The sequence below is a fragment of the Sturnira hondurensis genome, unplaced genomic scaffold (assembly GCF_014824575.4).
Source record: "Sturnira hondurensis isolate 20B ecotype Veracruz unplaced genomic scaffold, ASM1482457v3 Scaffold0007406, whole genome shotgun sequence".
NCBI lineage: Eukaryota > Metazoa > Chordata > Mammalia > Chiroptera > Phyllostomidae > Sturnira > Sturnira hondurensis.
In genome coordinates, this window is record NW_028080037.1 from 285,864 (window position 1) to 309,544 (window position 23,681).

General features: G+C 50.5%; 1 protein-coding gene across 5 annotated transcripts in view; it reads left to right on the plus strand.

Moving 5' to 3' along the window:
• The first annotated feature begins 3,128 nt into the window (after positions 1 to 3,128).
• GOLGA3 (golgin A3) overlaps positions 3,129 to 23,681 on the plus strand; it is a 34,731-nt gene continuing 14,178 nt past the window's right edge. For 2 of the 5 annotated variants that reach the window (XM_037051810.1, XM_037051813.1), the window contains exons 1-10: positions 3,129 to 3,412; positions 9,169 to 9,480; positions 11,833 to 12,111; positions 14,289 to 14,401; positions 15,367 to 16,022; positions 16,434 to 16,545; positions 17,568 to 17,874; positions 19,143 to 19,345; positions 21,524 to 21,661; positions 23,237 to 23,398. In XM_037051810.1, the coding sequence (XP_036907705.1) occupies positions 9,348 to 9,480; positions 11,833 to 12,111; positions 14,289 to 14,401; positions 15,367 to 16,022; positions 16,434 to 16,545; positions 17,568 to 17,874; positions 19,143 to 19,345; positions 21,524 to 21,661; positions 23,237 to 23,398 (2,103 nt within the window). In that variant the 5' untranslated portion in view covers positions 3,129 to 3,412; positions 9,169 to 9,347. Of the gene's footprint in view, positions 3,447 to 5,269; positions 5,605 to 9,168; positions 9,481 to 11,832; positions 12,112 to 14,288; positions 14,402 to 15,366; positions 16,023 to 16,433; positions 16,546 to 17,567; positions 17,875 to 19,142; positions 19,346 to 21,523; positions 21,662 to 23,236; positions 23,399 to 23,681 lie in introns of those variants that run through there. The other 3 variants (XM_037051811.1, XM_037051814.1, XM_037051812.1) reach the window with 3 other exon arrangements.

Here is a 23,681-nt window from a genome sequence, read left to right on the forward strand (position 1 = left end):
CGTGTTTGTTTGTGTGTTGGTTACAGTGTCACCCTTCCCATCACAGGGACAGACAGCTGCAGACATCTCTAGTTACTACTAAGGAGATTCTGCTGAGTTAGCTCTCAGGCACAAGTGACCCTGGCCCGGGCCCCAGGTCTGAGCACCCACGAAAAGGTGCAAGGTCTCTTGGATCCGCCAAGTCCAGGGAGCCACAGCCTGTTGGTCCACTTTGAAGCCACAGCTTTGTGTCCAAGCCCCAGGCTCTGCTTGTGCAGGAGTGAGGCCTGCCCTCCACACCTTAAGATGTTGGCCCATCACCCTTTCAGCCGACCCCATCTCTCCCCAAAAGTGAGATCAAAGATGCAGTCCCTTGGAGGGTGTACCAGTTTTTTTGTTTTTGTTTTTGCCTACGTTTAAATAATATGGAACTCCTCACACTGTGCTGGATCTATCCATGAATGGGACGGTGTGTGCCCTCATCAGACTGAGGGGCCATGGTGTGGGCCGACCCCAGTGGAACTTGGGTTCCCCATTTCTAATGAGTGCACAGGCTAAGAGCAGATGTCAGCTGTAAGTCTAGGGTGGAACCCTGGAGCCAGGGCAGCTGTTCTGCAGAGCTCGGTGGGTTGTGTCATGCCATGTGTTTATGATTTTCTGTGCTTCCTCTTCCTCAGCATCCTCCCACTGCGCCACCAGCCCACAGTTGGGCGAGAGCCCTCCCTGTCTCACGTGTGCCTGGCTTATGCAGGGGAGATTCCCACGTGCTTTCGCCCCTTCAGCTCAGCCCTAGAGCAGGTGCAGCTGAGTCCTTCAGCCCCTCAGCCTGTCATCAGACCCAAGTCCCTGTTGGGTTCCCAATACCCTCCATCAAAAAAGGGGTCAGCCCTGCCCACACCACCACCTACTGTGCCCCCTTTAAGAGGCTGCATTCGAGCCCCTCCTGGTCTGCATTCCATGCTCCAATGAGGGTGGTTGGTCCTATGGGGGCCTTGTTGGCCAAGCAAATCATTCTGTTACATCAGAGCTAGCAGAATGGGAATCACAGACCCAGGCCCGAGAGGAGCAGGTGGCATCTGGATTTTGCTGCAGGGAAGTGCTCAAACCAGGACAGGCTAAGTCGGGCTTTTCCAGCAGGAGTCATGCAGCCAGATTAATGCACATGCTGCCCAGATAAGGCCCAGAAATGCTCAGGTTCTGGGTCAGGATTGCTGCTATGGTGGCCACCAGGATCCCCGTACCAGGAAGGAAGCAAGAGATGAGAATTAACGACTTGGAAAGCCCAGAGTGGGCCAAACTTGGCTGGACACAGGGACCTAAACACAGTGCTTGGACCCTCCTCACCTCCCATCAGGCAGAAGCAGGTGATCAGGCATTTTCCTCTTGTTCACGTGAAGCCTGTCCTTGACCCATCACTGACTGGCCAGCCCTGAGTCCACTGTACTTCCCAGCCACTAGCACCCACAGGCAGGTGGGGCAGTTCAGGGGCAGTCCCAGCAAAAGGAAGATGAATGTCGAGTATGGGGTGTTGCCATGAAGAGAGCTGAGGCCACCCCAGTTCCAGAGGCCTCAGTTACCCAGGCTCAACCCTGGTGGGAGCCTCAATAGAGCACTGGCCAGGTCTTGGTGACTCCCCTTGGAAGCACCAGCCATGTGTGGAGTGGAAACATAGACGATCCCAGACATTCTCCTTGGTGGGATTCATAGCTCCCTGCAGAATTAGGCCCACCATCCTTGGTGCAGCCAAATCTGGCTCTCTCCTGTCTGGCTCATTTTGCTTCGGCCTCAATGAACCTTTTTCTTCTGTGAGATGGAAACAGGAGAGCACTGAAAGGCTCACGATAGACTGGTTCCGTAGGAAGTGTCATCTCCTGGCACAAACTTCCCAGCCCTCCCTTGGGCATGCCACAGTCGGTGTTATGTCCGTGTACCAAGTGTGTGCTCTTTGCTTCTGTTACTTGCCTTTCTTTCCTATCCCGTGGGAAGTCCACAAAACTGGATGCAGCAGAGATAAGTGCTTTTGGTGGCATGTCTAAAGCCAAAGAAGACCTAGTATAGAGAGGAGTAGTGTGTTCATGACTTAAAAGACGCGACATAGTAGAGATATCCGTTCTCCCCAAATCTATCTATAGTGCTGATCTAATTCCCATCAAAATCTCAGGAAGGATTTTTGTTTTCAAAAAAGATTTTATTTATTTTTAAAGAGAAAAGAAGAGAGGGAGAGAGACATCAATATGAGGTTGCTGCTTCTATGTACCCTGACTGGGACCAAAACCACAAGCCAGGCACAGGCCCTGACTGGGAATCAAACTGGCAACCTTTCCCTTTGTGGGACAACACCCAACCAACTGAGCTATATCAGTCAGGGCCCAGGAAAGGTTTTCACAGGAAAGTTTGTTGTAAAATTTATATGAACTGGCATAGACGCCAGAATAGCTAGAACACTGAGGAAAGATGATGAAGTGGGAGGAATTCCCTGCTGGATAGTACAGCTTTTTGCAAAGCTCTTGGGATAGGCAAGGAGATGACACAGCAGAGGCCCCAGAAACAGACCTAAAGTTCTCTGCCAAGCAGCCAACTGGTGTTTGAAATGTGCCAAAGCAAGTAAATGGAGGGAGGTCTTTTCAATTAGGGTGCTGTAACAACTTGATATCTATAGGCAAAGAAAAAAGAAAAACACCTAAACCTCAAGCCTTATGCCAACAATTTTTTATATTATCAGTTTTTTAAAGATTTTATTTATGTTTAGACAGAGGGGAAGAGAGGAAGAGAAACATCAGTGTGTCTCTTACATGCTCCCACTGGGGATCTGGCCATCCCAGGCTTGTGCTCTGACTGGGAATCCAACCGTCGATCCTTTCCTCCGCAGGCCGGTGCTCATTCCACTGAGCTACACCAGCCAGAGTCCGACAACTCTTTTTTTTAAGGTAAACGTTGCTGTGGCTCCAAAGCCTCACTCACGTTTGCTTTAGCGCGCTGGAAGGTTTCCCTCGTGGAGGGGCCAGATGTCCCACCCGGCACCTCCTACCTACGCCCCCAGTGGGCCAAGCGGCAGGGGAGGGTGGCCACGCCCACAACCTGACAGGTGGGGCGGGGTGGGGCGGGGCGGGGTCGGAGCCCTCGAGGCGCCACTTCCGCCGGAAGCTCAGTTGCCTGGTTTGATGGTGGTGGTTCTGGGAGTAGGAAGCTGCATTTCTACACGGGGAAGAGCCGCCAACTCTTTTTCTGAAATTGTTTCGAGCCAGTTGTGAGTGGCCTGGATGTCGGCCCTGCGGCTGGAGGAGCCTCGGCCCGAGGGCGCCTGCTGACGAGGAAAGGTCATCCTCTCTTCCGGAACGAAGGCAGCGAGCGCAGGGTGTTTCCTGGGGGGGCTGAAGCAGTCGATGCGCCCCGCCCCGCCCCTGGTGCGGCCACGTCGCCGCTGGAGCCACTGGTCAGTGCTGCCGCTGTGATTCCTCAGCTCTGGGGTGAGGGTCGCGGGAAGCTTTCTGGCAGCGACTCGCCGGGGAGGGCGAGTGGCCGCCGGATCCGCGGCGCGGTCGGGGCGGAGGCCGGGAATGGAGTGGAAGGGCCTGGGCGGACCCCGAGGGCAGGCCGCGTTCCCTCTGAAGGCGGCGACGCCTCGCGCCTACCCCTGCTCTGCTCCTTGGTAGCCTCGGGGCCCGGAAGCCGGCCTTTGCAGATGTCTGGGGAACTGGCTTCGTGAATGTCCTTCCTTTTGAACCCTCGACACGCTGTTTGCGCGTGATGGGGCGTGATTTGTGGCAGAGGTGCCCGCAGCTGCTCTGGGAGCTGTTTAAGAACCTCGGGCAGCGCCGGAGCCCTTCTGGGGACCTTCGGTCCGTAGGACAGGCGTGACAGTGTGGCGTGGTTAGTGTGAGGCCGGGTTGAAAGAATGTGTGGCCCTTTGCCTCTCCTTCCACCCTGACTCCATTTCTTTTCTCCTTGCTTAGAGCTGTTTCTCTGGGGAGGTGACCCTTTCCAGAGCGATTGGGCGAGGCATTGACACCAGGATGGAAAGGTGAACAGCTCAGACTTGCTGCAGGTGTTTGTTGAGTGTCAGCCTCGTGCCAGGCACTGCTCGTTTTAGGTCCTGGGACTCGGGACCCTGCCCTCACCGAGCTCACGTTGTCGTGGAGGGACAGGGACAGCCAGTGAGAGGATTGCCAAGAGTAGGGTCTGGTGCTAGGGAGAGTCTGGGAGGTGACTTTGGAGCCACCGTCTCTATGACGGGAAGTTGGCCGCGTGAACGTGTAGAATAAAGCCTGTTTCGGGCAGAGGGAACGCAAATGTGAGGACCCTAAGGGAGGAGTCGGTTTGGTGTCCTTAGGTGCAGGCAAGTGGCCAAGGCGTCATGAGAAAGGAGGAATGTGACTGGAAGGAGGATGTAGCGGATCGGAGGGAGGGGCCAGTTGGGTGCAGCTCCCTGGTTTATGGTGGGAGACTTGGATTTTATTGTCATTGTGATTGAAAGCCGCTGGAACATTGTAAGTGATATACAGTTGACTCATGGGTTATTTAAATTCTTTAATTGTTCCTTTAATACTGCAAACGTGACCCTTTATGGCAGTGAGCTCTCGGTGACTGTCTGTCTTGGAGAGTGAGAAAAGAAAATAAAAATAATCTGACATCAGTCAGATTTTTTTTTTGGCTGATTGCCTTAGACAGCAGTATAGTTTAAGTGAGAATGTGAGGATATATTCAGTTGGCTTGTGCCTATAAATTTTGACAGGCAATAATTGGAAGGAAATAACACTAATGATAATAGCAACCATTTTTTGAGGGCATGGGACAGACCCTGTGCCGTATTGCATTTAATCCTGGCAGAATTTTTATATTGTTTTCTCATCGTACTGATGAGGGTGGTTCAGCAGTGTGCCCATGCCCGCATAGCCGTGGTGGCAAGTTGGGGTGTGAAGCCCAGATGTCTCTGTCGGAACCTGTGCAGGAGGCTCCCCGGGGTTCACTCCGTGTGCTGGTCTTTGTTTACTTTCAATCACTGGTGTGGCCTCAGCTAGACATTATCTGATTAAGAAGATTCTGTTTTATCTTTGGCCATGCTGTGTTGTTTCTAATTGCCAACAGGAATAACGGAGATGAGGTGGGATGCGTGTAGATGCTGAATTCGTGTAATCTGCCCTGTGGAGGAAGCTGGGATTCATACAGGTGCCTGAGACAGCGCTTGCTTAGCGTAAGGTCCCTTGATGTCAGGCAGAGCTGAACCTGGAGTCGGGAACATGTTGCACAGTTCCTGTGGAGAGCTTTGCCCTGTGTTTTCCCTCTACGAAACACATAGAATGCAGGTAGCCAAAAATGGCAGTGTGATAAAACTGATCTCTTTATTTTTTAAAAAATTACAGAATGGGATGCATGTTACTAATAACAACTTCCCAGCTGCCTGACCCTCTTCCTTGTCCTGGTTTGGTCAGCAGTCAGAAGTCATAAGGCCATGAACGATGGAGTAAAACTCAGGACGAGTAAGGTTCTGACAAGCCGAGGGCAGGCCGAGACTGCCAGTTCCTCCCTGGCAGGCGGGTGGGCTCCTGTGGGCAGGCGATGAGTCCTGCCTCTTGTCCAGATGCAGGGGCTGTGGGTGACCAGAAGCCATCCTCATGGGGAACCACAGTGAGTCACAGTCTCAGGGCCTCACATTCTTGGGTGGTAGGACTACTTGGGAATCAAAAGGTTTCTTGTTTATCAGGAAATCCAAATAAAGGGAATTAAAGGAGTGGAGTGTGTGATGGCATCGGGCTGCGAGAGCTGGCACATTTGTCTTTGTGTTTTTAGTAGGACTAGAGTTTTTCTTATTTGGAAAGACAGTGTTGATGCTCACAGATGCAGACACTGAGTCATTTGAGGGGGGAACCACCAGCTTGATCTCTGAGGGATGGAACTCAGTAGAGCCAAAGATTTAAGTCAGCAGCCTGCCTTGGGCACCAACTCTTACTTAGGGATGTCAGGGTAGTCTTGGGGTGGTGGTTTCTGCTTCCAAGGACGTCACAAGGCGATGGAGGAGATGGGTACATGCACAGGCGTACTGCGACGTGTACACAGGGGTGTCCTGATGGCAGAAGGGAATAGACCAGGCCAGGTGCTGTACCTGAGGCCCCAGAGAGCCTTCAGAGCAGCACCTGATGGTACGTGGAAGGAATCTGGGGATTTGCTTGTCAGTCTAGGGTAAAGAGTGGCACAATAGAGGGACCGGCTTCTGCCTGAAAAACACTGAGCTCTTGTTGGTACCCTGTCGTATATTGTGTGGAGCATGGCGGTGATGTGGACATCTTCACCCACGTTTCAAAGCAAATCCAAACATTTTCTCTTATTAGGGAACTTGTGGGGATGGCCAATACATACAGTATGCCACATGCTGTGAGCATGATTCCATACTGGTTCTTACGCAGTGTCGTCATCCGTCCCTGTGATGAAGGGGACAGCCTGGTCAACCTGTGCTGCTGTGCCTTGCCTGACTTTGTTGGCTCTCCTCTGTAGCATCCCATCCTGGCCCGACCAGGGAGTCCCTGGGCCTGGGGCTGTGGGGCAGGTTTGGTGGGCATTGCAATGGGTTTCCATGGAGCTGGAACCATGGGAATTAGTGATTTTCAGGGCCTGTGGGACCTGCAAGTTCAGCGGAGCCTCCTATGGCCTCTTTGTCTCCCCATACACACACCGTCTGGAAAGTCGGAGGTGCAAGAGGTTACTGGTTACTGAAGACACAAGAAGGAGATTGAGAACTCGCTGCATGCAGGATCACATTTTCTCCAGCCTCAGCACCTCCCCTCCTTTCTCTGATTCTTTCAGTTTGGAGCCCAGTGCCCTTTGATGAGCTACAGTGAATTGTAGTTCATGTTTGCACACATTTCTATCAACAGTTCTTTCTAGTACAAATCCTTTCAGTGCTAGTTTTATGATTAATAGAAGATACAAGCTTTTGTATGTGGTGGAGCAAAAGTAGCCTTGCAGCTGTTTGTATGGAAAATAATACAGTAATTAATAAATAATAATACAAGCCCTGGCTGATGTAGGTCAGTGGATTGAGTGCAGGCCTGGAAACCAAAGGGTCACTGGTTTGATTCCCTGTCAGGGCACATGCCTGGGTTGTGGGTCAGGTCCTCAGAAGGGCACACACGTGAGAGGCAACTGCTCAGTAATGTTTGTCTCTCTGTTTATCCTTCCCTTCTGTGCTCTCTAAAAATAAACAAATGAAATCTTTAAAGAAATAAATATAATACAAGAATAAACTGTTTTGCATACTTCCAGTGGTAAACCTTTGTTTGCCACACCCTTTATTGTTAATAGCGCTGATCTTAACCCACAGTGTCTTTGGCCTGCAGGGTGTCAGACAGCAGGGAGGAATGTGTGGGTTTTGGGGGCTTCAAGTCAGCCCCCTCCCTCCACACCCCGGGTTCTCCCACGGGTACACTCCCAGTACTAGTCATTTGCTGCAAGGGCGCAGCAGGTGAGGCGACCCTCAAGAATACCTGTTCACGGACTGGGTGAAGAGGTATTCGAAGGCACTGTGCCTGGCAGAGCAGGCTCACCTATGTCAGCCCTCCTGGTGAGAACCACTGCCTGGCTTATACCACAATGTCAGTGGGATTTGTAAGCTGGAGAGGAAGTTGTGCACAATTTTATCCTGAGACATGTGAAACATAGAACAGTGCATAGGATAATATTTTAAAGGAACCAAATGCCAACATTCCCATAGAAAGAGTTACAGCTAATAACACTTTATTTGCTGATGAGGAAACAAGATGATAATATCCTCCTCAGCCAGTTCACAAGCCAAAACCAGTTGGCAAACTGCGCAGTTTTGCTCCCTTAAACCTAGCATTGCAAGATGGGCTCAAGGGCACGGACCCTGCTGGAAACGCAAGGTGGACTGGTCACCTCCTGTGAGATGCTCTGTCTGCCCCCACTTTATGGTGGCCTCAACCCCTACGCTTCCCCAGCACAATGCCCAGTGACCTTATGTCCACAGCTGGTTCTGAACAGTGACCTCAGCACCTTCGTTCCAGGCCTCCTACAAGGGGAGCCCTCTGAGTGTTCACACGGAAGCCCCTGGCCACCAGTAGCTGTTTATATGCAAAGTACCATATTTTGCTGTGTTTAATGCACATGTATGTTTTTGGCCCAAACTTTCAGGAATAAGAATCTTTCATTTTAATTTTTAATTCAACTTTTTAAGTCATGAAATTTTATGTGTTTATGCATACATTTTTATTTATTTATTTATTTATTTTTAGAGAGAGGGGACGGGAGGAGAGAGTGGGAGAGAAACATCAATGTGTGGTTGCCTCTCCTGTGTCCCCCGCTGGGAACTGGCCTGCAACCCAGGCATGTGCCCTGACTGGGAATCGAACTGCGATCCTTTGCTTCACAGGCCGGCGCTCAATCCACTGAGCTACACCAGCCAGGGCTTAATTCAATTTATTATTTATTTAGAAACAAAACCAATGATCACATTTCAGGGTATTATTTTGCATATGGATATTGCTTTCTAGAGTTCTACTGTTAACACATAAGCATAAATAAAAATTAAAAACATTTAGATATGGAATTAGAACTACCCATGTATAATGTGCATTGTTATTTTTCCTTTAAAAGTTTGGCAAAACAGTGCACATTATACATGGCAAAATATGATAGTTTAAATAAATAAAAACTCAGACCCTCGGTTCCTAACCTTCCCCCCTCAGTGGCCACCTGTGACAATTACAGTGCCAATCGAGGGAGCTTCTCTGTCCTGGCAGGACGGTCTTTGGCCATCACCAGTAATGACAATACTCACCTTCAGGAACAGGACTGGGTGTGACTGGCTTAGCATTTTACTCTTAAAACCTAGGATATTGCAAGGATTTTTTAAAAGATTTTATTCATTAATTTTTAGAGAGGAGAAGGGATGGAGAAAGAGGGAAAGGAACATGGCCGGAGAGAGAAACATTGGTCAGTTGCCTCTCTAAGGCGCCCCAATTGAGGACTGAACTCGCAGCCCAGGCCTGTGCCCTGACTAGGAATTGAAATGGTGACTTTTTGCTTTTTGGAGCGACTTTGCCCCACCTACTCAGCCGCATTGGTATCTGCATTTGTTTGTTATACAGATGCAAACGGAGAAGCAAATGTTATCTTGGAATTGTTAGTTCAAATCTGACAGTGAAGTTTCATAATACTTTCTGTTTTCCCTTCTGTCAGGTTTCATGATCTTCCTCGGTTTGATTTCAAGCCATTTATGAGACTTTAAATCTCTTGAAAATGGAAAACCTGGTGCTGTCCTTCCCAGGGGACCCTGACTGTTGGTGATGGCAGAGATTGTGCCTGCCCGCAGATCCCGTGCTGCCCCTGGGTGTCACCCAGTCTGAGTCGTCCTGACCATGGATGGAGCGTCGGCTGTGCAGGGTGGCCTCTTGGAGGACAGATCCCACAGTGGCACCTCAGCCCTTCCTGACGCCCTCCCCAAGCCCCTGAGCCCGAAGGCGCCTCCTGACCTGTGGGACGAAGGCCAGTGTAAGTCCCCTGGCGCTCTGCGTGCTGTTGAAGCTTTGTCTTTGAACAGGGATGGGCATTGGCTTGCCTCTTGGAGGCAGACTGTGGTGTTTAAGACAACAATTAACTTTTCATTCAGAGTGTGTTTTTAACAATCATATGGGTGTCTTTTCTTAGTTGACTCCAACTTTAAACAAACTGCCTGTTTTTAAATAGAATAGGAACTGCCCTGCTCTCTGCCGCAGCAGAGCAGCCATGATGATTTCCCTAAAGTTTCTGTGGGTCTTTCTCACACATCACTGTTCCTGGCTTAGTGTCCTACCTTTCTGATTGGTCAGCTGCCAGAATCTTACCAACTGGGACCCAGAAAGATCTAGTAGTGATCGAAGGATTATCAGATCACATTTGTGTGTTAGCTGATGTGTTAATTCCCTGAGTCCTCAATGCCCCTACCTGGTCAGGACACTTAGTGTAGTGTGTGTTTGAAAAAAGTATGTATGTACTGATTCACTAGTGGAAATTGCATTCTGGTTCTTCAAAATGGTGTTCAAGCACCTAAAATGGTTTTGCTGGTTACTGCACTGAAGTACCNCTGCCGCAGCAGAGCAGCCACGATGATTTCCCTAAAGTTTCTGTGGGTCTTTCTCACACATCACTGTTCCTGGCTTAGTGTCCTACCTTTCTGATTGGTCAGCTGCCAGAATCTTACTAACTGGGACCCAGAAAGATCTAGTAGTGATCGAAGGATTATCAGGTCACATTTGTGTGTTAGCTGATGTGTTAATTCCCTGAGTCCTCAATGCCCCTACCTGGTCAGGACACTTAGTGTAGTGTGTGTTTGAAAAAAGTATGTATGTACTGATTCACTAGTGGAAATTGCATTCTGGTTCTTCAAAATGGTGTTCAAGCACCTAAAATGGTTTTGCTGGTTACTGCACTGAAGTACCAGGTGAGGCCGGTGACAGCGTGGGCCGAGATGGAGAATCCCAGAGTGGGGCAGACGGCGAGGCAGCCCTTAGATCCACCACAGAGAGCAGTGAGCCCTGCACAGGGTTTGTATTTTCCTCGGGCTCACTGTCCTGTCGTGTGAGGGATTAGTGGGGCCTACCTCTCAAGGCCATTGTGGGGCTGGAGGAAGTGGCCCACATGAAACAAACACAGGAACTCAGGAAGCATCCTCATCATCATTACTTGTTATCCATAGTTAGGCCTGTGTTTGGAAACAAAATCTTGTTTATTGGGCCTTCTCACTTTTAGATATTTTTAAAGTGCAATATGATGCTCAAAAATGACTTTGTTATATAAGCAGTGAGATTCGTGAGACTCTCTCAGACCTATAAACTCATCAGAAAGTGTTATTAACCTGATTGTCTTACATCTGAAATGCAGGACCCCCTCTCCTGTCCTCTCTCACCCCCCAACACACAGCAGAGCTACAGGTTTGTGTGGGAGCAGACACAGTGTCAGGGCTGTGGGCAGTCCCCTGGTTCTGCTTTGTGTCCGTGGCACATGTTTTTTATTCTTGTTTTCCTTTTAGAGACACATGACTGTAAGTGGCTGTGTTCGTGGGGACTCACATTTCAAGTGATAGAAACCCATTTTAATTTGCTTGGGCAAAGGAGGGTGTTACGGGTCCCTCCCTCCCTCCACATACCATCCTGGTTCTTCAACCTCTGACTAGCTCACCCCACAGTGTGAGGGGCAGGGAGAAGACCAGCAGTCACTGAAGTGTAGAAAGTTTTTCTTCCTTCTTCCTTTCGATAAGGAAATAGTTTTTAGCTAATGTATGAACAAGTGTATGTGTAATGTGTTAGTGGGTGAAACTGAGCTTGACGGGTCATCATTGGGTGAATCTTGGGCTCGTACCTGACGGGGGTTTGTCGAGCAGAAGCACACACTGGGGCCCAGCATTGCTGAAATCAGTCTGATCAGCTGATCCACCTCTTTGCCTCAGATTTCTCATTTTGGAGGATAAACTCACACTTTGAAATGACTGTGAGGCTGTGATTCCTGACTCCTGCTAGAAACGTGATCAGCTGTATTTTAAGCATCTGTTTTATTGTTCTGTGTCATTAATACAGACTTCCACAAGATTGCCCATTGGTCTTGTTTAAATAGAAAGGAAACGGTCCTAAATTCTTATCCAAAATGCAAAGGTGAAGGCATTCCACAGATGGGGGTGGGCCCTGGGTGCTGAGTGGCCTGTCCCACATTCCTGCCCATGGCCAGGGGGCCAGGGCCTGCTCTCCTCCCGGAGTGAACTGAGGTCGGATGTGGGGACTGCTCATGCTCACATCTCTAGATTCTCTTCCGTCCTGTTTCAGCTGCACATCTGCAGAAAAACCTGATGGCCCAGCATGCCCTCTCTTCCAGGTGCCAGCGTTGAGGCGAGCAGAGCTGTGGATGAAGGAGGAAGCCTAGATGTGCCCAGTGAGGGGGACGCCTGTCAGAATGGGCCAGCGCCACAGCTCCCAGGCTCGCCATGGGCTCTTGGTCCCCCTGCAAGCCCAGTGGGTCCTGATGCCCCTCCAGGTGTGGCTGATTTCCATGACAACCTAACGAAGTCTCAGGGGACTAGTGCTGAGGGCAGTGTTAGAAAAGAAGCTTTGCAGTCTCTCAGACTCAGTCTTCCTATGCAAGAAACGCAACTGTGTAAGCATCTGATCCCTGGCCTCCCCTCCTTGCCCTCCCCTGGGTCCCAGCCACCATCACCTTCAGAGTCATTTTACTTTGTCAGCATGGTGGACTGTGCGTTTATCAGATGGCTCCATTTTAGAGAGAAAGGACACATCTTCGTGCTCTGATATTGGTGTTGGTGTTCCAGGCCCAGATTTAAAGGGCCAGTATGTGTCTTTTGTCAGCTAGGGTGACATCAAGGGTGGGGAACAACAGCCTGTAGGAAATGCATCTCAACAGTAACACTTTAGAAGCTTTCTCTCATGAATTATTTTTATCACCGTTGATTTTGTGCTGATGCCGGGGACTCAGGGGTGGCCAAGTCACACACTGGCAGCCCATGAGCCTAAGAAACCTCCAGACCAAGCCCTGGCTGGTGTGGTTCAGTGGATTGAGCCCTGGCCTACAAACCAAGAAACTTCCAGACTGTTGTCTGACACTGACTTTCTCACACTCAGACCTAGAATTGTGCACAGTGGGTCACGTCACACATGCCCGAGGGAGGGCACTCCCCATCCTGGTCGGCCACATTCTCTTGACCCTCCATAGACCTTTGTCAACCACTGGGTTTGGGGTCCCTGCTTTTTTAGATGGGATTGTGTTACTCCCATTATTGGAGGTTTTTCTCACCCCTTCACTATTGCGTGGACACTGCTGTGCATCTCCTGCCGCACGTGTCTTGTGTTCACGCCTGCAGCATCACTGCTCCAGCTTCGAGGACTGCCCCCCAGAGGCAGCTTCTTGGTCTAAAGCAACGGGCGTTTGTGTTTATTCCATCATGTGTGGTCGTGGGACTATGCCACTAAGGACCCATGAGAGCACACTGTGGCCCAGCCCTCCTGCACCCAGACACTTTCTTTTCAGTTTTTACAGGTCTGGTGGGTGCATCAGGATTAATTGTTTCACTTGAAACTTTCCCTACCCTGATTACGGGAGGGTTTGAGCATCTTGTTCTCTGTTGGCCGTTCGGTCATTCCTTTCTGTGAAATGTCTGTTCATATGTGTTTGGCCCATTTTTCTTTAGGATTGTTTGCCTTTTTCTTCACAGGCATTATTTTTGTTTAAGGCCCTAGTGTGTTTTAAAATTTCTGTAAACTCATTGTCAACGTTTAAGTGAAGAGACATCACATAAAAGTCTGATTCCTGCTCTCAGGCTTGTGTGAGGTGCCCACGAGGTGCCCACGCAGCAGGGATCTGCTGCCCTTCCTGGGGGGTCACTCAGGACCCTGACTCTCAGGCTCTGTCTCTGCTGCAGAGCCTGCAGGCCCAGGTGCTCTGCATGCAGCCACCGGTTGCTGGTTTCTGCCTTCCAGAACACTCCGCCTTGAGAAGAGGCTGATAAATGCACAAATTAGCAATGACATTGGTGAATTCCTAGTGAAATTCTTGGGATTCTGGTGCTCAGGTGTTAGGGGTTATTTAAAACAGCAACTGCCTGTTGTCTGGGACTCCACCTCTGAGGGTGGTTGCTTAGGAAGTGCTTAAATTAGAACATTTACCTGCTCTCATCAGCATATTCCCCAGCGTGCATGTCTGTATGTGATAGAAACCTACAGCTTGTACTATTGCACTCACTGTTCACCTCTGCTACCCAAAGGAAAAGGTTTGGGTTTAGATGTTTTGAACTCTGTTACTGACCTCATAAAACATGAGTCGTTATTGTGGGAACTAAACTAAGCTGTAGAATAAATCCCATCTCCAGATACAACTGCATAAAGCAAGCACACTTGGCGTGACACACCCACGTGACTGGGTGTCATTCCATCAGGACTGCTCTCCCGTGGTCCCTCCATCACCTCAGTGGTCCGAGTTAGAGCTTGTGGAGGGCTCCCCATGAGCACCAACTTAGAGTTCAGTTCTTTTGTTACTTAGGGGCAAGTTGTCCATATCCTGTTGAACCCACTGGATGCTATGTGGAGCCCAGGCCCCAGGCATAGCCAAGGCACCTTCTGCCACCTGGGTCCCATCTGTGGCCAGTGTCCAGGGCTCAGTTTTTTGCCATCTGGAAGTAGGCCTTTCAAACTAGATGACATGCATTGTTTAGAAGCTAAATCCTGTTGGTGATTAAATGCAAATGAGCACAGCTGCTGTTGTGATTTGTCCTTTGTACCTGGTGCTTTATGAGTTTCCAAGTGGCCATTTCCCCATCTTAGGTTCAGCAGAGGCTTCACTGCCCCTGGAGAAGGAGGAGCAGGTCCAACTTCAGGCTCGGAAGCGGCTGGAGGAACAGCTGAAACAGTACAGGGTGAAGCGGCAGCAGGAACGAGTGAGTCCCACTCTTGGACAAGCTAACAGAGACTTCTGTGTGGCAGGGGCAGTCAGTCAGATGTCATGCTGGGATCTGTGGTTTACTTCCCCGTGCTTCCCTGGAAAGGCCATTTTCCTCACTGGATCCCTCCTTCAGGGATTTTCCAGCAGGGCCTCGGTTCCCACCCCGTCTGGTTCTTCTTCCCCTAAAACAAGTGTACCCCACCCTTGAACCTGCCGTAGGAAAGCACAGAAAGTCAGTACGTGGGTATCTCTGCTCCCTGCGCTGGAGCAGCCAGTCCTCGCCTCTGAGCAGAGGTGGAGTGTGGTTTGCACATAGTGGTGATGCCTTGGAAAACTTCAGAGAATTGTCCAAAAATTGTAAATTTATAAAAATATAGAATTATTAAAATAGGGTTCATAAATTTGAAAAATACAAGTGTTAAAAACCAATAGTTATCTGACCAATTATAATGTTAGTGGGGAAAGATAATGTTTATAATAAAAGTGATAACTATCTGAACATCACATTAAAATGGCGGTAAAGGTGGCCAGAATTTGGATGAACTCTCTGTAACTCCCTCTGCAAGCAGTTTTGAATAAGTGGAGGGAAACCACTCATTATCTGCTAAGTAATTACAGATTTAAGGTAGTTCTAATTCAGTGGGACTTCTTTTTATAACTTGAAGAAAAATTTTCAGTGTATCCGAAAGCATAAAAATGGGAGAACAGCCAGGAAAATATTGCAAAGGAGGAGTGATGAGGAAGGACTTGCTAATAGCTGTTTTTAATTGCAATCAAGTCACAGTCATTGACAGTGTGCTTGGATGATCCCTGGGTGTGACGCAGGGACAGTGAGGCTGCAGAGCACAGTGGGCTGGGGCGGAGCCGGGCAGGGCTGTCACCTGTGCAGCCTTTGTGGGCAGCACAGCTTGAATGCTGTTGCCAAGTTCAAACACGCTCGTACTTTTATTTCCTTCTTAGTCCAGCCAGCCTGCAACTAAAATGAGACCTTTCAGCACACTTGATCCTGAACTCATGTTGAATCCAGAAACCTTACCAAGGGCCAGCACCGTGGCTATGACAAAAGAATATTCTTTCCTGCGCACCAGCGTGCCTCGGGGGCCGAAGGTAGGCAGCCTAGGGCTCCTGGCACATCCTAAGGAGAGAAAAAGCTCCAAATCAAGCAGAATTCGGTCCCTGGCTGATTATAGAACCGAAGAGACAAAAGCTGGGAATTCGGGTGGAAATGTTCTGGCCGTAGACTCCACCAGGGGCTCCCTGAAGCAGAACCGAAGCAGCGTGTCGTCAGTGGTGTCTGAGGTCAGTCTGTGTCCTGAGGCCGACGACCTGGAGAACTCCTCCCCGACTGGAGACAACACGTCCGAGGCCGACGGGAATGAGAGCGACAGCTCCTCCTGCAGTGGTGTCTCCACCCGCGGGGTGCACCGTCTTCCTATGAACCGTGCTGGCATGCGTGAAGCCTCCTATGCGGTCAATGGCCAGGAGATTGGTGCCAGTTCCTTGGGCCAGTTTCCATCCATCGCGGATGTCCTTCAGGCCGCTGCAGCTGAGCACCGAGACCAAAGACCGGAGGTTAATGGGGAGACACGGAGCCGGACAGACAGCATCTGCAGCAGGTGGGCACCATGCAAGACCCACTCGCCGGGGCAGGGGCTGCCATACCTAACTGCTCAGTCCTTCACATCTCATCAGCACACACGTTGCTTTTTAGAAATGGAACTGGAGCTATTCGGTCATCATTTGCAGTGCGAGTGATAGGACATTCTGTCTTCCAGCATTTCTGTAGACCTGCCTGGAAAAGGCCACAGGCGCTTACCCTGGCTCACATCTTCGCGTGGGGATCCCAGCCAAGGGGGGGCTGAACAAGGCCAACTGTGGTGGGGTGTTTCCTGGCAGCTCTCCGTTGGGATTGTTTTCCTTACTTACTTTCAACTCGGGAAGCAGTGAGGTTTGGAGATTGTGGACAGAGGTAAAGGTCATGATTACTTGTGTTCTCACCGCCTGACTATGTGTGCCTTTCCCTCTAGTGTGTCCATGGAAAGTTCTGTGGCTGAAACTCAGGATGAGATGCTGCAGGTTCTTAAAGAAAAAATGAGACTAGAAGGACAGCTGGAAGCCTTATCCCAGGAGGCCAGTCAGGTAAGGGGTGCTTGGTGGACATGTGTGCTGTGTGCTTCCTGATTATCGGGTAGAGTCTCACGTGTCCTTAGAAATGGGCTGTGGCAGCAGCAGCAGCAGCCAGACCCTTGTGCCTGCGTCCTGTTGGCCTAGTTTGTCAGCTTAGAGGCATGTGGGCTTCCCTTTGGCATTTCCCACATCTCTGCCATCTTTGTTTGGGTCAGCCTACATATTTGCTCACCCTCATGTCAGATAACCAGCCATACTTAAGAGTCAGATTGGTTTGGTTGGACCTCACCTTTTTCTGGCATGATAAAATTACCATCTTTGACCCTTGAATACTTTTTGCTGTGGGTTCTGCTTTTCCTGACATGAACTTTGCTTTACTTGCTTAGCATATTCCTAAAAATCATTTTCTGTCAGGAGTTCCCTGCGCACATGATAGGCTGACTTCCGGATGGGTGGGGCTCGTGCCCTTTGCTCCTGTGGATGTGCTCTGCTCTCCCTGGGGCGTCTCCAGGCCCTGCTCTCCTCTCTCCTGCTTGACCCTATGGACAGTGGTCTCCGAGGGCCTGCCACTCAGCCCAGGGCGGTGCCTCCGGCCCCAGCTGGCCCTACAGGGTCCTTGTGTAGGAGCCTCTTTCTGCCGATTTATTTCCCCAGAGCTGAACCTGGTTCTCTGTCTTTGAAGATGCCTCCGGGCTCCTGGTACTCTGTGTGTGCGTGTGGGCAGGGTGGTGGTGCTTGTGAACTGTTTGTTTCTGAACAGATGCTGTATGAGAGCTGAGGGGTGAGTGGGCACTGCACAGCCCTCCCAGGGTGTACCTGTGCGTGCCCCCTGCCCCTGGTTGTCTGGTTAGTGCACCGCCTCTGGGAGAGCCATTATGTCAGAGAGCTGGATAGTTTGGAAATAAGCGCTTTCCTGGAAAACCCACCTGTCTGCACCTTTCTTTGTCTCGCTGGGTGGTGTGGCAGCCTCCCTAATGCACAAAGTAGATGTGACTGGGTTTCCTGACTGGATTGCCTTTTGGCCACCTTTGCAGGCACTGAAGGAAAAGGCAGAGCTGCAGGCACAGCTGGCAGCCCTGAACACGCGGCTGCAGGCACAGGAGGAACATAGCCACAGCAGCCAGCAGAAGCAGGACGCGCTCACTTCGGAGGTGGACACTCTGAAGCAGTCATGCTGGGACCTGGAGCAGGCAATGAGCGACCTGCAGAACACGCTGGAGGCCAAGAATGCCAGCCTGGCATCCTCCCACCGCGACCTGCAGGTGGCTGAGCAGCAGTACCAGCGCCTCCTGGCCAAAGTGGAGGAGATGCAGAGCAGCATGCTGAGCAAGGACAGTACGGGTGCGTGTGCGACCTGGTACCTGCGGGTTGGGCCTGGCAGTGGGGCGCACTGCAGGTGCCTGCTTTGGATACTGACCTGTTGTCATATGAAGGTGCTGGGGGTTGTACTCCCTTCTGGTTTGTACAAGAGGGCCCCCTTTTCCGAATGGGGATTATTTCTGGTAAATTTCTGCATGTGCATCAGGGTGGCAGCTGTGGGCTCTGATGTGGGCTCTGACCCTAAGTCAGTTGTCGGAGCTGCCTGCTTGTTCCCCAGAATCGCAGCTTTTACTTAAAATATGTAAAAACAATACTTAGGTTGTGGATTAGTAAACCTTTATTGTTCCTACCTTAAGTTCAGCTGTGGGTCTAGCTGGGTCCCTGGGGGGATCCCCTGCAGAATGACATGAAATACTGGCATCCAGGGAGTGTGGGTGGGGGCCCCAGACCCAGCCAGTTGCTGAGAAGACTGGCTGTCAGGTCAGGACACCTCAGCATCGGCCGGGCCTCCAACCCTCCAGCACAGGCTGCGTAGATGAGCCTCTTCTGGCCAAGCGGCCGTGGGCTGCTGTCCATGCGGAGTCTTGACTGTAAGGCGTGTGATGCTAGGTTTTAGGTCTGATGACATAAAAGAAAAAGTGACAGACTGCTGTTACAAAGGCTTTATCTTAAAACTAGAAACAAATACAGCACAGCTAAAAACCAAAATGGTAGACTGTTTTTAGTTTTTGGAGCATTCTGTGTACCCAGTCCCTTAAGAAAATTATAAAATCTAGAAAGTTCTGAACACAAAAATAACTATAAATCTGGGTTACAAGGCCTGACCAGACCAGAGCTCATTAGGCAGCAAATGGACCTACACTCACACAAGGCTCAATGACATGTTTTTTGCATTTTTGTGCTTTTTCGGGTAGTTTGCTATTTAAAAAGAACCTGAAACAGTATTCTGTTCCTAAGTGCAAGGAGGCTGCATTGTCTTGTAGAGTAAATGTGTATTAGTTGAGCTTTACTCTGCGAGTCCTGGTGCTGATGGATCAACCATGTAGATGACGCTGGGTGTCGTAAACAGACGCATGTGATGGGGACCAAGTGATGGAGTGTGACAGGAACCCAACCCCGTATCCCCAGGAGACACGGCTCAGCACCGCAACTTTAAACGTCACTGCTGTGTGTTTCGGGGATCTGCTGGATCCCTGCTCCGTGGAGAGGCCGTCCTAATCTGGACCTCCAAGTGGAGCTGTGGGCTCCCACCGTGGGCTAGCCTGAGCACTGCGCTTTCTCCCTTTCAGTGCATGACCTACGACAGCAGATGACAGCCTTGCAGAGCCAGTTGCGGCAAGTGCAGCTGGAACGCACAACGCTCACAAGCAGGCTGAAGGCGTCCCAGGCAGAAATCGCATCTCTGCAGAGCGTCAGGCAGTGGTACCAGCAGCAGCTTGCATTGGCCCAGGAGGCCCGGGTCAGACTGCAGGGCGAGATGGCCCACATCCAGGTATGGCCCCGACAGTGCTCGACACCTCACACTTCATGTCCCGTGTGGAGCAACTGCTTTTTTCTAAATTAGAAGGACTTCTGCTTTTTGTATTTCAAAGATGTAGTTTTTAAAAAATCTGCTAACCAGTCATGTAGCTCATACCCACCCTGTATATAAGCATCTTCCTGACCTGACACAGAGGGTCTCATAACCTTTGCTTTAGCACATCTAACCCTAAAATACTCCTCTCTGGAATACCCTGTGTCCCCAGTTCTGACTGCTAGGACTCATCATCCTCTGAGGGTGCCTTCTGTCCTGTGAACCTGGTTCTCAAATCTGAGTCTGCCTGGTCTCTGCCCTCCTGTGACTTGTCTGTGACATGCACAGGGCACAGGCATGCCTTCTCTGCCCAGCTAGAGCTTTTCCCTCTCAAGCTGCTTGAGCACCAGGTTCTCCTCCCTTTCATTTTGTTAGGGAGCCTGCACACGTGGGACCAGGTAGGCGTAGGTGGGAGATGGCCCAGGAGGGAGCCAGCACACGTGGGAGCGGCACAGGTGCACATTCACACGGGGCTGCACCCTCTGAGCCACGTCTTGCTCTGGAGGACTCGGAACAGCTGGCAGGGGCTGAACTGCTCTTTGCTCTGGACCTCGGGGCTCTTGACTAATCAGGTTGATCACGAAGGTGGCAAGTGGCACCTCTATCAGCCTCAGGCTTCTTTTTGAATTTAACTGTGGGTTTTGTTCCCTGCCCCTTTTTTTGGTCCAGATAAAATAATTTACATTAATTAAAACTTTATTTCCCAGGTAGAGAATGCGAAATACTAACTCCACCAAATGCTCCTTTTTAAAAACATCTAAAGTCTACATATGTACAAAGTAGAAACTTTCTAAATTTTTTAAAAATATATTTTATTTACCTTTAGAGGGGAAGGGAAGGAGAGAAGGAGAGAAATATCAGTGTGTGGTTGCCTCTCGTGAGTCCCCTGCCGGGAACTGGACTGCAACCCAGGCATGTGCCCTGACTGGGAATCAAACTGTGGTCGTGTGGTTCGCAGGCCCGCACTCAATCCACTGAGCTATACCAGCCAGGGCAGAAACTTTCTAAATTTATATTACGCATTTAAGCTAAACGACCACATGGACAAGCATTGGTTCGGCTTAGAACATAACTTAAAAATAAATAATTTTACAAGTTAATGTAATTTTGAAGCTGTGGTGCATTTATTTAAATGAGGCATAAAGTATTTAAATAAGCCAGATTTATTTATCTGACAAAAGTCAGAAATGGAGTTGGGGAGATTAAAACAGGAAGGTTTCGGGGAGTGGCAGTTTGAGAAATGTAACTGCTTTTTTCAAATCCCTCTGGGACCCAGGTTCAGCATTTCCCCTCTTGTCCTCGTCACTTACTTAGACCTAGTCCCAGGACCGTCCAGAGGGGGAGAGTCAGGGTGGTCTTCACTGTGTGGTTGCCTCCAGACACAGTGCCCGCAAATGGTGTCCCTCTTGCTGCAGCAGCTTCCCTTGAGGCCCTGGGACTCATGTCCCTCTAGGGGCCTTCTTACTGGAGCTGGAAGGGGTGTGCTGGAGGGTCTAGTAGCAGACCCTTGTGTCTGCTGACCCCTTCTCTGGCACTGGCGTGTTTGAAGCTGGGCTCCTGCTTCCCCAGGAGACAGTGGTCAAAGGAGGCCTGGCTAATGGCCTGGGCCAGGCTCCGGGCTGGATCCCAGAAATAGACGGGGTCAACCTGGTGTGCCTAGGACAGTCTGACATGGAGAGGTGAGGGCCTGAAATGTGTCCGGTCTCAGCTGGTCAGTTCACCCAAGGGGCAGATCTCCAGCCCTGGCTGCACCTGTCGTCCAGGTGAGGATCCCTCACCGTTAGGGCTCAGGACGAACCTTTGATGGGACCTTAGGTATAAATTTTGCCACAAACTACTTGTTCTCAGAGGAGTGACCCCTGGGGTCCTGGGCTTCCCACCTGCCCCTCTTAGGCACACAAGGCCTGTTGCCCTTAGTGTCAGGCTGTCCTTCAGGAGGGTGGGCAAATGCCCTGTATGGTGGCTCCTCGGGGGCTGACCTCTCTGGGGCCCCCAATGGGCAGAGTCTCACCCTGGCATCCCAGGGCACAGGCTGGTTTGCACTTGTAATCTAGTGCTTGAAATCTAGCAACTCTCTGCCATGTGTTTTCTTTGCAGGTTGGACAGATGACCCAGACAGGCCTTCTGGAGCACCTGAAACTGGAGAACGTGTCCCTGTCACAGCAGCTGACAGAGACCCAGCACAGGTCCATTAAGGAGAAGGAGCGCATAGCCCTGCAGCTCCAGGGCATCGAGGTGAGGGCCAGGCTGTCCCTTGGCTGCTGCCTGTCACTAGGGTTTGGTGTGTTTTATTTTTGGTTTTGGATTAGGCTTTTTTTGACACTGGTCAAGGCCAAGAAAAGATAAAAATACATACATACACATGAACAATATCATATACATACATTTGTATGTCTTTTAAAGCATTGAACAGCCTGCAGTGGGTAGGTGTCAGGATCCAGTTTCTCACACTCTCTCATACTCATCTCCTCTGACCTGTGGTGGGTCTGGGTCCTGGCGCACAGCCCAGTGGCGGGTGGTGCTGGGCAGAGAGTGAGCATGAAGGAAGGGGTTAATTAGGCCTGTGCACGTCTGAGAGCATTCAGAGCCCATCGGCAACGAGTGTCTCCCTGCCCTCAGCCTTTGCTACTCTTCTGCCCAGCAGCATGTGCAGGGTCAGGGCCAGGGTCAGGGCAGCTGCCCCACAAGGTCAGGGCAGTGGGACGCAGCAGCTTGGTCTGGGACCCAATACCTCTTCTTGTTTCAAGCTGTGAGACCTGGACAATTTCTTGACCTCTCAGAACCTTGTTATCTTTTCTTTCTTTTTTGTTTAATGTCTATTTTTATTTTTAGTTTTGGTTTTATTTTTAGAGAGAGGAGAAGCGGGGGAGAAAGGGAAACTTTGATGTGTGAGAGACACACAAGTTACCTCTCACACGCCCCCTACTGGGGACCTGGCCTGCAGCCCAGGCCTGTGCCTTGACTGGGAATCGAATCTGTGACTTTTTGTTTCACAGGCTGGCTGGCACTCAATCCACTGAGCCACACCAGCCAGGGCCGCATTCCCTTTTTATAAAATGAGAGAAATAGTACCTACTTCTTAGGCTTGTGGGAGAAATCAGGCAGAGAAAAGGGCACGCGGCATCACGGGGGTGGAACATGGCAGTCTTGTCACTGGTCTTCCAGTTACCCCAAAGGCCGGTGTCCTGCAACTGGTGTGGCTCCTTTCTCCTCCTCTGCACATGGCCTTTGTCCTCACAGGTGACCTGCATGAGGGGAGAGTCATTGTGAAAAATGTGCTCTTCATGTGCTCTAGCCCCAAAGAACCAGAAAATTCTAAATTATAAACTGAAATTGTTTTCCCTGTGAAACACACCGAATGTTGGGTCTCATGTACAAAGTCAGATGTAAGGGGTCCCATGTTGTCCCACGAGCCTAGTCTCTGGCTTTACACAGGATATTCCCTGTGTCACACTTCAGGGGTGTCCTACCTCTGGGACACACTGTCACCCATCTTCATGTGAGAGGCAGTGCGAGATATCAACTGTCACTTTATCCCAGGTCCTCAGAGAGTTGTCTGCTTGCTCTCCTTCCAGCCGGGCCCAAGGGTCAGCATTGGGGAGGACCGTGGGCAGAAAGCAGACAGAGAGCCTGTCTGTGGGCAGTGGGAAGTCACCAGCCTTTCACTCCGGTGGCTGTTGGCTCCTCCTTTCACAGGTCATGGTCAGACAGTGATGTGGACAAAAACTCTAACCACTGGGAGGGTTTCCTTTCACTCTGCTGGGGCACTCAGGTCCTGTTTTTTTAAAATACACTCTCTTCCGGTTCTAGGCTGACATGTTGGACCAAGAAGCTGCCTTTGTGCAGATTCAGGAGGCAAAGACGATGGTGGAGGAGGACCTGCAGCGGAGGTTGGAGGAGTTTGAGGAGGAGAAGGAGCAGCTGCAGAATGTGGCGGCCTCGGCAGTAGCCCTGGAGCAGCAGCTGGAGCAGGCAAGGCCCCACTGCAGCCCCATAGAGATGCCTAGACCACACACGGCTGCCTCCTGCGGCTGTCCTTGCTGTGTGCATTGGTGCTGGTCCACCTATCAAATTCATTTTAGTGTTACACCACCAGACCTGGCTGCTATCACAGACCCGGCCAAGCGCTTCTGCAAGTGTCCTTATACACCAGACCTTCACGTACAAGATGCTGCCTGCAAAGTGTCTGTGCAGGTTATCTATAGCCTGAACTGGGCAGCAGTATAAATTCCAGAGTGGGTGGTCACACTGAATC